The 14,536-nt window shown below is 39.9% G+C and overlaps 1 protein-coding gene across 2 annotated transcripts; it reads left to right on the plus strand.

The window, feature by feature from the left end:
* The first annotated feature begins 1,544 nt into the window (after window positions 1–1,544).
* LOC100890384 (phosphomevalonate kinase) lies at window positions 1,545–9,408 on the plus strand. 2 transcript variants are annotated; one of them, XM_030976515.1, is made up of 6 exons: window positions 1,545–1,633; window positions 5,781–5,899; window positions 6,062–6,122; window positions 6,665–6,817; window positions 7,376–7,511; window positions 8,571–9,408. In XM_030976515.1, the coding sequence occupies exons 2-6, from the start codon at window positions 5,811–5,813 to the stop codon at window positions 8,732–8,734; spliced, it is 603 nt and encodes a 200-aa protein (XP_030832375.1). In that variant the 5' UTR covers window positions 1,545–1,633; window positions 5,781–5,810; the 3' UTR covers window positions 8,735–9,408. The 2 variants fall into 2 exon arrangements, with proteins under 2 accessions (XP_030832375.1, XP_030832374.1); XM_030976514.1 differs by lacking the exon at window positions 1,545–1,633 and adding an exon at window positions 2,373–2,465.
* Window positions 9,409–14,536: the final 5,128 nt, after the last annotated feature.

Below are 14,536 nucleotides of genomic sequence, written 5' to 3' on the forward strand. Positions count from 1 at the left end.
GGGGGTGACAGATATAGACGATGTCGATCAGGTAGCTGACTCGGGCACCATCCAAAGAAAACAATATTAGGAAAAGAATGTGTCTTGAAAGGATAACACATAATTGAAGCTAACAAACTATTTGTCACTGTATTTATTACTGTAAATATTTTTACTAACAACATCTTCAATACTTCAATACCAATATGGTTTTCAACCTTCTTCTTCAATTCAATTCAATTCAAAACTTTATTTCAGACTCATCTACACAAGGCAGAGGTCCATAAAACATATGTTACTCTCCTCCGCTCTATCGGAGATCAGCAGCTGGGTACTGCAGTTTGTCATAGCAAGTCCCGCCCCCCCCCCCCACTTAGGGTACGCATAATATGCTCTTTCTCTCTTTTTTAAATTTACCCCGAGGACTGCCAACATTTCCGAACCCCCCTTTCGCGGGCTTTTCCTGCCTTAGAGACCCCCCTAAATGTGGAATAATTTCTCAGGAGTACAAAGAGAGAGAAAAAAATCTTCGGGTGAAAAGTCAAATACACCCCTTTTGTTTAAAATTCTCGGCGGTTTAACCCCCCCCCCCCCCTTGGGCGGCCAAGTGATAAAGAAGAAAAAAAATCTTTCAATCTGGCACTGCTCCTGACGATAGCTACCGTATTCCTTGTTTAAAATCAAGAATTTTAAAATAAATTTTAAGCACTAATTGGTTCAAGGCTTTATAAATGAAAGATTTAACTGCGTATATCAGGACCCCCAGAAAATTACCCCCCCCCCCCCCGAAAAAACTACCATGAGGACAATGGTCACAATACCCCCCCCCCCACGGAATATTACCCCTTAAAAAATTATCCCCCAAGGACACCCCCTCCCCCGAGGACAATTACCCCTGGAAAGTTACCCTTATAGGACGATATTGCCCCCCCCCCCCCGTGGGCAACTACCCATTTACCCCGGCACCCAGAAAAAAAAATGCACTCTGGGTCAATTACCCCTCCCCCAGGACAACCAAGGAAAACCACTCCGATGACAATCTTCCCGAAAATACCCCCTTGCTCCCCCCCCCCCCCTTTGCATTAAAGGTGGAGTCTACCCTGTCCTCGCGGGGGGGGGGGGGGTGATTATTCAATTGTGTAATTGTTAACATTAAAATTAACAAGAGTTAAAATATTACTGTCATGCATTTTGTTACATTAACTATTTGTTTCTCTAAAGTCCCTTCCTCTTTTTCATATATTCCTTTCACATGATTTACATATTCACTTCCTCCATTCATCTCCTCCACATACCAAGTCTTCAAACAGGTGGCCGGACAGCTGGTATATTGTTCCTTTCTTATTATTTATTCATGAATCTTGTGTGAATGCTTTAGGTATTTTCACTTCTTACTTATCATTGGTTCTCTTTCCTTTTCCTTATGAATATTCAGTCTTACTCTCAAATCCCATTTTGCTATTGGTTGACGATGTATTCATTTGAATATACTTTGCTTAAGAATGTTGAATAGGATGCTGCATGCCTTCTGAATGGCAGCCTAATAAAACACATGCAGACCTGCACTGGACATGATCTAGGAGGGTTGTACTGATTTAGGGCTCTGCCACTTTTATGTTGGAGACTTTTATAGGAGAGAGGATTTACATCAATTGTAAGTGGAGATTTGAGTGAGTTTTGGATGAATGGTGTTATATCACCATTCATCCAAAACTCACTCAAAGTAAAAGTAACCTCTTAGTATAAGTAATTAGGTTACTTTTATTGGTTTACATAATTTTCAAGGGGTAATTTTCCAGGCGGTGGTTGTCCTTGAGGGTAATTCTCCCGCTTTTCATTGGCCAGGGGTGATTGCCCAGGGAGTAATTGTCCTACATATCGTCACCTTTAAATAATGGCCCTTTTTGAGAACAAAATATATTTTTTCCCTATTCATCTCTTTATGAAGCTATCCACCTTATTGGCCCGAATTCACAAAGGAGGTTTGTCGACAAACCTTGGTTTTCGTACGTCATGACGCGTTTTACGCGTTTTTTACAAACCTGGAGGTTTGGCGAAACAAAAGGAGGTTTGAGCTCAAACCTTGCTTTGTGAATTCGGGCCAATAAGTTTGTTAAATGACATAATGTGTTGAATTGAACATATTCATGCTGCTTATACCCAGTTATGTTTGTCTCAAATCTTGAAAATATGACCAGGGATATGTGAGTTTCCCTGATATGACTTAAAGGCCATATTATATAGGTAGACATGATTTTCACTACATGGGCCCTTTATTCTTCGCGGGCTAAATGAGGTAACCGAGTGGGTCAGATTAGTTGGCGAAGTCTGTTTATGCCATATTTTCACATGACGAGATGTTTAACATTGCGCGTGGTGCATGCATGCAGTTTGAGCACGCGAGATCGGAAGTGTTTTCATTTATCCTGTGCACGATAATACGCGAAAAAGTATTGGGTGCCTGCATCTGAGAGCTGATTAAATTTGTAAGTTGTAAATGGGCTTTTATTGGCAGTTAATATCAAGATTAACGCCAGATATGTTTTAAAGAAACTTGTTGTGGTTTGACTGTGATTTTAGCTGAATTTTCATAGTTTGCTCAGCTATGCAGCATAACATTGGCGTGTGATGGCCATGGCCCAGGCCCAGCTCAGGCAGCACGCTCGGCGCCGCGCCGGAGCTGAGTCGAGTCACGGCCACTGACCTGGCGAAAATTGCTACCTAGCAATTTGAATAGGCACTTCTTTTCAGATGAAATTTATTTTATACCACCCAATATCTGATTTGAATGATGTTTGGCTGAAGAAGCAGTCCTTCAAAGTTCAGCAATAGCAACACAAACTTTGAATTTTTAAAATTGGTCCAGGACCAGGCAGGTAAAGCCGAGTTATCACCAATTTTTTGCACTTTGCACAGTAGGGGCGCTGGTCCGAGAATAAGGATCGTCTTCATAAACGAGGATCGTCTTCGTAAACACGGACCGATGCGTCCTCAAAAATAAGGACCGTCTGCATTTTTGCAGACGTTTCATATTTTTGATCGGTGCATTGGCGATGCAAAAAACGGATTCTGCAATGATTTTCTTGATGCATTTTACATTGACATTGTACAGAGACTTTCACATTATAAGCAATAAATCCTTGGGAAGACGGACAACCCATAAAAGTAGACGGTGAACTAGGGTTATTTTCCCCCGGGGAATCCATTTTTGGCATCGCCAGCAGGCCGTTCTGTAACATGAAACCCCCAGAGCGCCGATGAAAAAAAACGTCCTCAAAAATGCAGACAACCCTTATTTTTGAGGACGCATTTTGTCCTCGTTTATGAGGATATCCTTGTTTATGGGGACGATCCTCATTCCTGGACCAGCGCCCCTACTGTTGCAGCTCAATTCAAATTTCAATGCTGTTTTGGTAGACAAAAGGTATTGCGCAATCTTATTATATTCTATCAACCCCTCTTGCCAAACAGTGTCAAATGCCTTTTCGGCATCAAGAAATGCCATGTAGTAGGATGCTTGTGGAATGCATTAATCTCATCGATAAGTTCTAGACACAAAGATGTTAGCATAGAGTAAAGGAGCCGGTAATCGGCCAGCTCCAGTTTTCGGCCGATTGGTTGGATGCAAGGTAAAATCACTCTAAAATACATCGCATACCGGTAATAGCATAACACATATCCCACACATACCATACCATGCCAGTGTCACTGAAGAACCACATTTGCAATGGAAAATATATCCTAAAATATCACATTTTAGCGATGTAATCACCGGTCCCGCTACCCAAATCTGAAAAATCGAGTATCTTGCGCGTGTCTGTAAGAAATATGGGTACCATAAAATGAGCTTTATTTCAAGTGTTTTTCAGATTTAGAGCCAGATTTTGTGCTAGTCGCAAGCTCAAAAGTATCTCATCGCATGTATTAAATCGATGCAGCCGCACACCGCGACACACACACGATATCTCTGTCTAATTCAGATTCCAACTTCCGATCACCGCTGTGCCTGTCTTCGGCCAGGCAAGCACCAGGGAGCTCGGGCGTGGGATACCTGCTCCGCCCGCTTGTGCTGTACATCAGCGCGGAAACGCACGGCGCGCGCGAGCGCTTCCTATTGACTTTGTACATGCGGCCGTAAACTGAAACGCTCGGCCGATAACTGGCTCCAAAACAGTGAAAATTGAAATGAATATTGTCATGGCAATTCGTGATTTTTTTCTGGGATTCTTTTTTTGTTTAAATAATAATAATATTTGCTTCATGATTTGAACAAGAAATGATAATAAATAGGAAGTAAAGAGTCCTAAAAATAGGATTTTGTCTTAAGTGGCCGAAAACGGGCTCCTTTACTCTAGAGTAAAACCGCCAAACTTCGGACGTTGCCAAACTTCGGACAAAAATTACTTCAACGGCTCGAACGCAAAATATGAGCCTAGCTCAGGCGGGTAACTTGCATGCATTTGATACTACTACTAACCTACATCGTTAGTACAGAAAGTTAGGGCAGGTTGCCGTCTGCAAAACTCACAAAAAACATCGAATTCAGAGACAGATTTCAGGTTACCTGGATTTTTACAGTTCCTTAACAGGGGAGTCAAGGTATAGAGCCTCCAATATATTGATTAAAAACAAATCCTTGGCATATTTCAGGTGGTTTCTGCCAAAATTACCAAAATTTCCAAATCTCCGATGAATGCGCACTTTAGCGCGCGCGCTATACGTGCGCTGTACGTGCGCTATGCACTATACGTTCGTTATACGTGCGCTACAAATGAACGTCCGAAGCTTAGCAAGTGCGTCCAAAGCTTGGCATGAAAAAAAGGTTCGGCGGGTAAGTAAATAATTCTAGTTTTCCATTTCCTTTACTAATTTTCTTTTAATGACATACATAAACAGTATTTGCACAATAATAGTATATTTGATCTTTCAATAATTAAAAAAAGAATTTAATGTTTTCCCTCGTTTTGTCTTAAGTGTCCGAAGTTTGGCGGTCTTACTCTACATGAGTGTGAGAGTGTCCTTTCTGGAAACCCATCTGAAGCTCATCAGGAATACCACTGGTGTTCAATTGATGAACTAACTGGGCTTCAGACATATCTCACAAAGTTTACAGAGTGTTGAAGACAAAGTAATGCCTCTGTAATTCTGCGGATCATGAACATCTTTCTCCTTCCCCTTGTGCAGCGGAATGATGAGGCCCTCTTTATACAAATTGAGGGCAGTGGGAATTTTTCAGGAAAACATTGAAGACTATAAGGAAGAGACGACGGGCAGTAACTCCAAGGTGTTGAATATACTGTGTAGAGATGTCATCTGTACCACAAGCCTTCCCTTTCTTGAGACAGTTGATGGCAGAATCAGGATCAGCAGACGTCAATGTCCAGCCAGAGTCGTAACAAACAAAGTCTGAACAGCATCCCAGTTTACAGGCATCAGTTTCGATGGCAGACAGGGTAGTAGGGAAGGTGTATCAATTCCTTTCCAAATACCCTGGTTTTCTTTTAATGTATAGTCCTGGATTGTACATCAAATTCATCTTATACGAGTACAGGCCCTGTCTGTGGTTCGACCTGGGCCACTTCTCTGATTTTAGTAAGGGCCGTTTCTGTGGTTCTGCCCAACTCACTATAGGCTGCCTGTTCTGCCTGGGTCGCTTCTCATAGTGACGGATGTGTCGGTGGTACCACCTAAGTCACTTTAGGCTGTGGTTCAACCCGAGTTACTCGTCCACGACTTTTCTTTACGATTCTTGTTCCCCAATTATTACTTTATATGGTCCTCTCTCCATTTATTCTTAACAGGAAATAATTCATGCTGGTCGTGAAGTATCGATGGACTCCAGTCATCCCAAGGCCGTCTTGGTCTTCAGTGGAAAACGCAAATCAGGGAAAGATTTTACATGTGCTCTACTGAAAGAAAGGTGAGAGAGCTTGAGAATATATTTCTTTGATACATGATCTATTTCTGTCTGATGTTTAATAAAGTACTTCTTTAATTCATTTCAATTTATGAATTGTGAAATTTTTGTCTGTGATAGAATTTTATTTTCATTTCTGTGTTTGTATTTTTATTTGAATCCCAGGCTTGGAGATGTATGTACGATCTTGACTCTCTCAGCTCCTTTGAAGTGTCAGTTCGCTGAGGTAAGTTTAGTAGTTGCCATAATCACATTATTTGCATTGAATCAAAATTATACACACTCCCAACATGAATAGTTCTGTGTGTGGTAATTGATTTTAAAAAAAGATGTGTTTCATTCAGATCTGATTGATTGAATTTTGGACCAACCATTGATGTTGCCATCTGAAAAACATAACCTCTTTCAAACCCAGGTTGGTTTTTAGGAAAACTGCAGACCTCACCACAACACCATCCTCCTCCTCTCTGTCTTGTGTAGCATAGAGGATTAAACTGTTTTAAGCAGGAATTTACAATACTAGAGCCTGATCTTGCAGATTATTTTGGGAAGAAAACTAGAGAGCTAAATTCCATTGGAAGGAAGATCAACAGAAGAAATATAGAACATCTTATGTTGATTTAAAAATTGAATAACAAATACTCAATTGCTTTCACGGTTTCCATAATACATTTTTTCTTTACGTTTTAGTTATATGCAAATAACGAAAAAATGATAGTTGCATAAGTTTATATTAACAATTTCCTCCCTAAACGTGATTTGAACTAGATTCATGGCCTAGACTATGAGCAGCTCCTCTCAGCGTCTTCCTACAAGGAGCGTTACAGACATGACATGGTGGTATGGGGTGAGAAGAAACGAAATGAAGATCCATCAATATTCTGCAGACTTGCCACTCTAGATGTTTCAACTCAACATAAGGTATGTACAGTGCATGAAGCTTTCAATGGAATGAGGTAACATAACTGGCTATACCATCTAGTCAGACCACCATGGTCAACTCCAGAGACACAATAGAAAGAAGAAAAAAATCAGTTAAATGTCCATAATTTTGTTCATTATCAGACATCTTGGAGATGGCTTGGTGTTAGTAGGGTATGGAATATCAACAATTTGATTCTATGAATGAGTGGTGTAAAGTAGTGACCATTACACATCAATACTGGCTAACCGTCTTTATAAAACTTTGGTGCTAACCACTTTCCTTCAAAGATATATCTTTATGAAAAATATCTCTTTCGTCTCCAATAATATGTTTGCAAAAGCTGCATATTTAGTCTTCTTGACTTTGTTATGATATTTTCTCTTGTTGTTTGTTTCCTTAGAAAATCAACATTGCAGATATACGTATCACTTTTTAGTTTTAGTAATAATAGTAATTTGAAATTCTTTTTCTTTTTTACAATAAGAGCTTTTGTTTGAGGCAGTAACTTACCACCAACATGGCATATTCATTTACTTTGTATGTTTATCATGTAGGTATGGCTTATCAGTGATGCAAGACGTAAGACTGATGTAGCATACTTCAAGGAGACCTACTCAGATAGAGCTAAGCTAGTCAGGGTACAAGCTGATGAATCCATAAGAGCTTCAAGGGGTTATGTCTTCAAGAAAGGTGAGTATCAGGGTATTTACATTACTGAAAGACTGAACAGAGACAGAGAGGGAAAGAACCAGAGACAGAGAGGGAAAGAACCAGAGACAGACATCCTCAGAGCAAGCCAGAGTTCAAGCTTGTGAATCCCTAAGAGCTTCAAGTGGTTATGTCAGGTAGTGTGGGGTCCTACTGAATAGGTTGTCAGAGAGAGAGAAAGTGAAAGAGAAAGAGAGATAGAACCATAGACAGTCATCCTCAGAGCTAAGCAAGGCAAGGTTTAAGCTTGTGAATCCCTAAGAGCTTCAAGGGGTTTGGGGTCGTACTGAATAGGTTGTCGGAGACAGGGAGGGATAGAGACAGACATCCTCAGAGCTAAGCAAGCCAGGGTTCAAGCTTGTGAATCCCTAAGAGCTTCAAGGGGTTTGGGGTCGTACTGAATGTTTTCAGAGAGACAGGGAGGGATAGAGACAGACATCCTCAGAGCAAACCAAGCCAGGATTCAAGCTTGTAAATCCCTAAGAGCTTCAAGGGGTTTGGGGTCGTACTGAATAGGTTGTCAGAGAGACAGGGAGGGATAGAGACAGACATCGTCAGAGCTAAGCAAGCCAGGATTCAAGCTTGTAAATCCCAAAGAGCTTCAAAGGGTTATGTCAGGTAGTGTGGGGGAGGGGAGTGGAGTTAGAGGAATTCAAAAAATATTTTTGGTATCAGCTGAGTCTTTAACTTGTTCAGTTCATAATTATAATACTTGAAATAGAATGAATTATTACTTATCTGCTATTACTAAACAATATGCATTGCATTCTTTTAGACATAAATCCTTCTGCATGGAATTCTTTATCATCAGATATTACTTCTGTTAATAGTTTGAATTTATTTAAAAGAAAGCTTAAAATGTATCTTATTTCCAATGTTCTTCCATTGTAACAACACTCGTATTACTCTACAGTGCAATTTTGTTCAGGGTTGTGCGGTCTATATACTTGTTTTTGCTTGTGTTCTACTTTGTTTTTTGTTTGTTTTGGGGTTGTTTTTGTTGTTTATTCATATACCATCTGTTCTTTTTCACCATTACAGGAGTGGATGACAGCGAGACAGAGTGTGGCCTGGATGAAGGTGTCTTGTGGGATTATGTAATAACCAACAATGGAGATGAAGATGATCTAGATAGACAACTCACACAGCTTATCAGCAGTATACAAGACGGTTTGATCAATGAAATTAAAACAGATGTATCGTGACGCTAGCTCAATTATGTAGGCTATATTTTTGGATATTTTTATCATATTCCCTCAAACATATTCTGATGCAATATTTATTGTTACAACATAATTATGCCAAATCATGAGAAAACCTAGGAATATAGGGTAGGGTAATTGAAAACTTTCAGAGTATTAAAGTGAAGTGTCACATACTTTTAACTGATGAAGAACATGCAAGTACAGATTCTCTTTTGACGCCTTAAATGAATCAAGCCTGTGCCAGCTTTATTTGTGTTCAACTACATAATTGTGTCGGTCTACAACATATGTTATGCTGACCCTTCATTCAGGGTACGTTGGATTTTATGTTTGATCTCATTTTTATTATTATATATGCATGATTTATAGGAAAAAGAACAGATTTATTTTACGTATGTTCATTATAAGTTTTGGTTGGTAATTTGTAGAAAGACAATGGTGCGCTTACAAACAACCGTATTAAGCGCACCATATCAAGCACCCTAATAAATGTTGTGTATTATTATTATTACTGGAACCCGTGGAAATCCACGGCCACCCTACTAAAAGTGCATTATGTGGAGAGTTTTGTTGCAAAATGCAATAAATCCATTTTGGTAAATTCTAGATATTTGTGTTTGAAGGTTGCTGCTGAATCATAATAGAAATAATAAGGGAAATGTTGTTTCAAACGATAACTTTCAAAATACAGCTTCAAATGTAAGAATTAAGGAACTTACATAACCATCTTTTTTTTTGTCAACAGGGGCTCCCCCCCCCCAAAAAAAAGGGCTCTTCTAGTATTGACAGGGGCTTTTTTATAATACAAATTTCCATTAATTGGTACCCATGATACTGCTAAATTCTTTGCTATTTCATCATTTATTTAAGTCGGCCTTTTCCCTCTTACAACTTTACAAGTTAAATCAAATGCAGCTAATGGTCAGATCTCCTCCCTCTGTATGAGATGTCCAATCAAGACTCCAAGCCCGTACAGTCGCTTCCTTGCCAACAGGTTTCCTACTAATTTTAGCTTTAGGTTGATTTAATGGTCGAGAATCATATGTGCTGGTCTGTATGTATTTAAATGAACTAAAAGTGCATTCACTGATGCTGTTACTCTTAACATACTTCCTCCGAGTCTTGTACATCTCTAAGTGCTCTACATTTTGTACCACAGAGTTGAGTTCATGGATGGAAGTGGTTATTGTTTCAGATCCTGGCGCTTCCTCTATTTTCCTGTGCACTCGGGCGAGACGGAGTAATCTATACCCATATCGCCGTCACACTGTTGCTACACACCAGGCTTGCCACCTGGTCCACCTCACGCTCCCCCTCTCTCCACGCCTGCTTCGGGTGGATACCCTCAGCTACGTGAAAATGGGGGCTGGCAGGATACGTGATTCCTCAACCCCCAGGAATGCGGGGAACCCTGCCTGGGGTGGCAATTATGCACGCTAGCCCGTTGTCTCCTCAGGCTCTCCTCCAGCCGATCCAAATGGAAATGGCTGTCAAAGAAGATTCTTTGTTAGAGTTCAGTTACCTTTTTGCAACTTTGGCTCGTGATAATGTTGGTAAAGATGTGTCCGGAGTTTAAGTCATATTTTGTTTTGGTCTGAAATTGGCATGTACATTTTGGTGCGATCTTTCTGCTGTGTGTGTGTAACTGTTGGGTTTTTGTCTCACCATGTGAAGTATCCAACCCTGCAACAGGTCCATATCATAACAGTTCCAACCATTAGCAGATACTGTTAAGTTCCTTTGTATGCGCGGTAAAAGAACATAATGTAAGGCATACATGACTTCATTTGATACATCAAGTATGCTTAGCCATACTATCATAACGATGATAACACAGATGCAGACGACAAAAATGACAGACTCATAATCTTTCTTTTCGCTGGTTGGTTACAGATGAACCAGTTATAATATATCCTCTCCTCTCAGCCCTCTCGACACAAGCATGTATCTTCACCTTCCCTTCGTCGCTATATATGCTCTCCACTCATTGTCTTGAAACCACCTGATGTCGATTCAGTTTCCATATTTGTGATCTTTAATAATGACAGAAACAGAAAAGAAGGATAGATGAAAACAAAAGGAAAGCGTTAGAAAAACTAGGATCGTCTTTCTCACCAACACCATAGTAAGTGTATGACGGTAACAATGGCTTCTCTAAACAGAAAAGCTGGGTTGCTATTAGTGATGGGTTTGTGTATGCTATGCGTCTTAATGCTCAAGGCCAAGAATATACATAGAAGTAGAACAATGATGGATTCTTGTGATGACGTAGTTTTATGGCGATTTTGGTAATGGCGACTATGATGACTGGATATGTAGATGTCTGTAGATGGCGAAGATGTCTGTAGATTAACTTGTTGTGGAGAAGAAGAAGACTGTAGATGACGATAGGAAAAACTGTAGAATGAAGCTAACGGATCAGCCGTTAAAACCGGTTCATACTATGGGACCGTTCTGTATCCAATAATGTTGCAGGCATAAGTAGATGGCGACGTTCAATCGTTTCTCATCTCTCTTACACTGCCTGCCTTTCGCCGGTTCATACTATGGGACCGTTCTGTATCAGATAATGTTGCAGGCATAAGTGGATGGCGACGTTCAGTCGTTTGGCGTCCCGCTTTCACTGCCTGCCTTTTGTTGTGAGGGCCATACATCTACACGTCGAAGTTTAAAAAGTGCTTTGATGGCATCATCAGGAAGGTTCCGTCTATGGTGTGTACAAACAGGAGTAGGGTGAGTTGTCTTGCGTTTGTGACGCTTGCCTTTTAAGGTGTTGCATCTACAGCGCATGCCTGGTTCACGAGCTAGACGAGGCATAATATCGTCCGTTCGTTCGTTTATTCATTTCATTTTCATAAAAAACAATGCAAATGCAAAAAAACATACAAGGATATATATACAAAGAATGTTCAGTTTAAACAATAACTTCAATGGAAAAGCCCATGGTGGCCTTGTTTAGAAAAGTTCCCCCGAATATTAAAATTTATGTTACTGAGTATATATATTAGTTAAAGATTTTAAAAAATACAGCGATAAACACAATAGAAAGACGAAACTACAAAAACATGTATGAAATAATTTAGACTTGGAGGGGCCAAAAAGGTTTGGAAGGTAAAATCAATGGTACTCGGAATACAAGGTCACTTTCAGTTGTTTTTTAAACATTGAACGGTTTTTATATAACCGTATGACTTGAGGTACCAATTTGTAAGGAAAACTCGGGAATCAAACTCAATACAATTCGCAAAAAGGGATTGTTTATAGTAAGTGAAAAATTAAGCCTGAGTCATTACGGTTTTTGTGCTAAACGGTTAACCGTTAAAAGTATACGGGCGGTTTCGTTTAACCGTTTAATAATAATCTGAAAAAGTGAAAATACAGTATTTGTAATAGTGCTGTAGCTCGGAACCCTGCTGGTCTTCAGACTGTCGGGCTGAGCATTCCCAGCCCCGGACTATGGCACAAATTGGGTCATCCTGATAAACAGAGACCAGTAATAAACAACATAAAACATGTCTTATTATTCCTCATCTGAATTTGATATCATGATTAACCTTGCAAAGTTACTCTGTGAAGATAGCTGATCTGTGACGTGTTTATATATGCCTTTGCAATGCAATGTTTGCACATGTCAGGGAGAGAGCTCCCTGCATGTATCATTGCCATATGAAATTATGTGGAAGTGTGTATCACACACACCCAAGACACACCCTGCAATGAGCTGATCCAAGTTAGTGACCAATCAGGAAGGTTCTCTAGCTATGTGGGTGGAGTTTGATACCAGCATAAATTACAGGTTGGTGACCGCGCAGTTCAGTGGGAGGTCAAGAAGCCACGCCCACATGTGTGCATGTGACAAGCATGAGCTCTCCATCTGTGTGTATGTACAGTGTATTTGGGCGCCGGAGGTTTGTGTGTACATGTGTGTGTGACTGAGAGAGCATGCATGGGCTAGCATGTCCATGCATGTCCCTGCATGGACGAGGCAGGGACACGAGAGAGTAAAGAAGTAAAACAAGTGAGACTAGATAGAAAGGGTGGCTGTGTTAATCGGCTGAATTGAAGAATGATCACAAACTTAAATTACTCACAATATCCAAGACTTTGTTTATTGATATTTCAAAAACTTCAATTATATTGTTATCAATATTTTTGTATTTTATTTATATATGAACATTATTTTAGGGGGCGAGTCGGCAAGGGATGGATATTAATATTGAGAGAGAGAGAGAGAGAGAGAGACTCGGGGGAGAAATAGGGATGTGAGAGGAACTGACCATCGAATGTGTAAACATTTAGAAAGTTGTGAGCTGAGAGTGCAGTAATAAGAAAAGGTACATGAGCGATGAACACATTGCAGAGAGAAGGGAATAAAGAGGGTGAGAAAAGAGAGAAGGGGGCTGGTTGTTTTATTGTTTACAAATTCATTCATGGGGATTACTGCTGCCAGAAAGCTGGCGCGCAGCGGCCAGGGTGTAACATTACACTGCGGTTTCTTTGATTATCTTTATCATCGGCTATTAGCACATTCCAATATGTATGCAAATAACGGTTAACCGGAGCGAGAAATGCTAAACGGTTTTGATGAATGCGGTCGGATAACCGTCGGTTAAACGGTTTGACTCAGGCCTATGAAAAATGTATCTAAAAAATAACCTGGCTTCATTGAAGTGCTGCAGCTGCATCTTCTAATTATGTGAACTTACTTCTAGCATGCGATCCCTATATGCAGAAATTGGTATATTGGTGGTTCTTAAAAGAACCTTTGGGGTGCATCTTAAGATTAATCTCAGAGGCTATGGGCTTCATTGGAAGTAGAAGCTTGTTGTAGTTGGCTCGTTGGTTCGTCATTATCATCAGTGATGGTTGTGGAAGTTACTTCTTGATCTTGAAGAACATCTTCTTCTCTGGACATGTCGTGGGGTCCGCATAGGTAACATCTACACCCAACCGTTGTTGAGCACATCATGACGTCGTAGATGTGTCTGTCGCATTCTGCCTTCTGCCACCTATACTCCATCACCATTTCTCTTGTAATTGGAACTTCTCTTCAAATACGATGCTCTGCTTTGAATTCACTCATGAGGTAGTCAGCCATGATCTCTTTAATAGAATCTCAACAACTAATAGCCATAACATTTTGTCAGCACAGATTTATACTGGAATTTCAGTGACTACCGAGGATTCATTCATTTGATTAACAAAGAGTTATTTGTATGTCCTGATTGGTCTGATTACGAAGAAAGCATGAACTAATCGAGGACAAATCTGCTCGAATTTTGTGCATTAATCCTTTGCATTAATCCATTGGAATTTATTTCAACCGATATTTGGTGAAATGAATGTAGATGGTAAAAAATACTACTGTAACAATTGAGTTAAAGTTCATTTATTTACACTCATCATCAAAAATACAGAATATATACATCAGTCACATTTACAAATACAGAATAAACATATGTAAATATTGTACATCCAAACAAAAAACATTACTTAATGAGAGTGAACGGGTGCGCTAAAAAGGAGAATAGTCTTTACGCTAGAGTCCATCCCTCATATATGATATTAATAATATGCAAATTAAATGTTGTACTATTGAAAGCATGAAAATAGAAACAAGGGGAGGAGGGGAAGCTCTCTAGGTTATGGGGCCAGCTGTAGGGGCTTTAGTGGCAGCTGTGCAGATCTTGGTTTATTGTTTCATTCTGCATCAGGTTTTGGTGATGGCTATTGTTCTTGAACTCATTTCTCAATATGGTGTTAACAACACTAACACGGCTATTGAACATTGCATTATCATCT

Source organism: Strongylocentrotus purpuratus, unplaced genomic scaffold, assembly GCF_000002235.5.
Source record: "Strongylocentrotus purpuratus isolate Spur 01 unplaced genomic scaffold, Spur_5.0 spur5_scaffold_9, whole genome shotgun sequence".
Classification (NCBI taxonomy): domain Eukaryota; kingdom Metazoa; phylum Echinodermata; class Echinoidea; order Camarodonta; family Strongylocentrotidae; genus Strongylocentrotus; species Strongylocentrotus purpuratus.

What these genes read in the sequence shown, in the direction of transcription:
- LOC100890384 (XM_030976515.1), top strand. Translation starts at nt 5,811, where the DNA reads ATGGACTCCAGTCATCCCAAGGCCGTCTTGGTCTTCAGTGGAAAACGC. An exon ending in TGTGCTCTACTGAAAGAAAG is followed by an intron (nt 5,900 to 6,061) that starts GTGAGAGAGCTT and finishes TTTGAATCCCAG; the next exon opens with GCTTGGAGATGTATGTACGA. An exon ending in GGGTTATGTCTTCAAGAAAG is followed by an intron (nt 7,512 to 8,570) that starts GTGAGTATCAGG and finishes TCACCATTACAG; the next exon opens with GAGTGGATGACAGCGAGACA.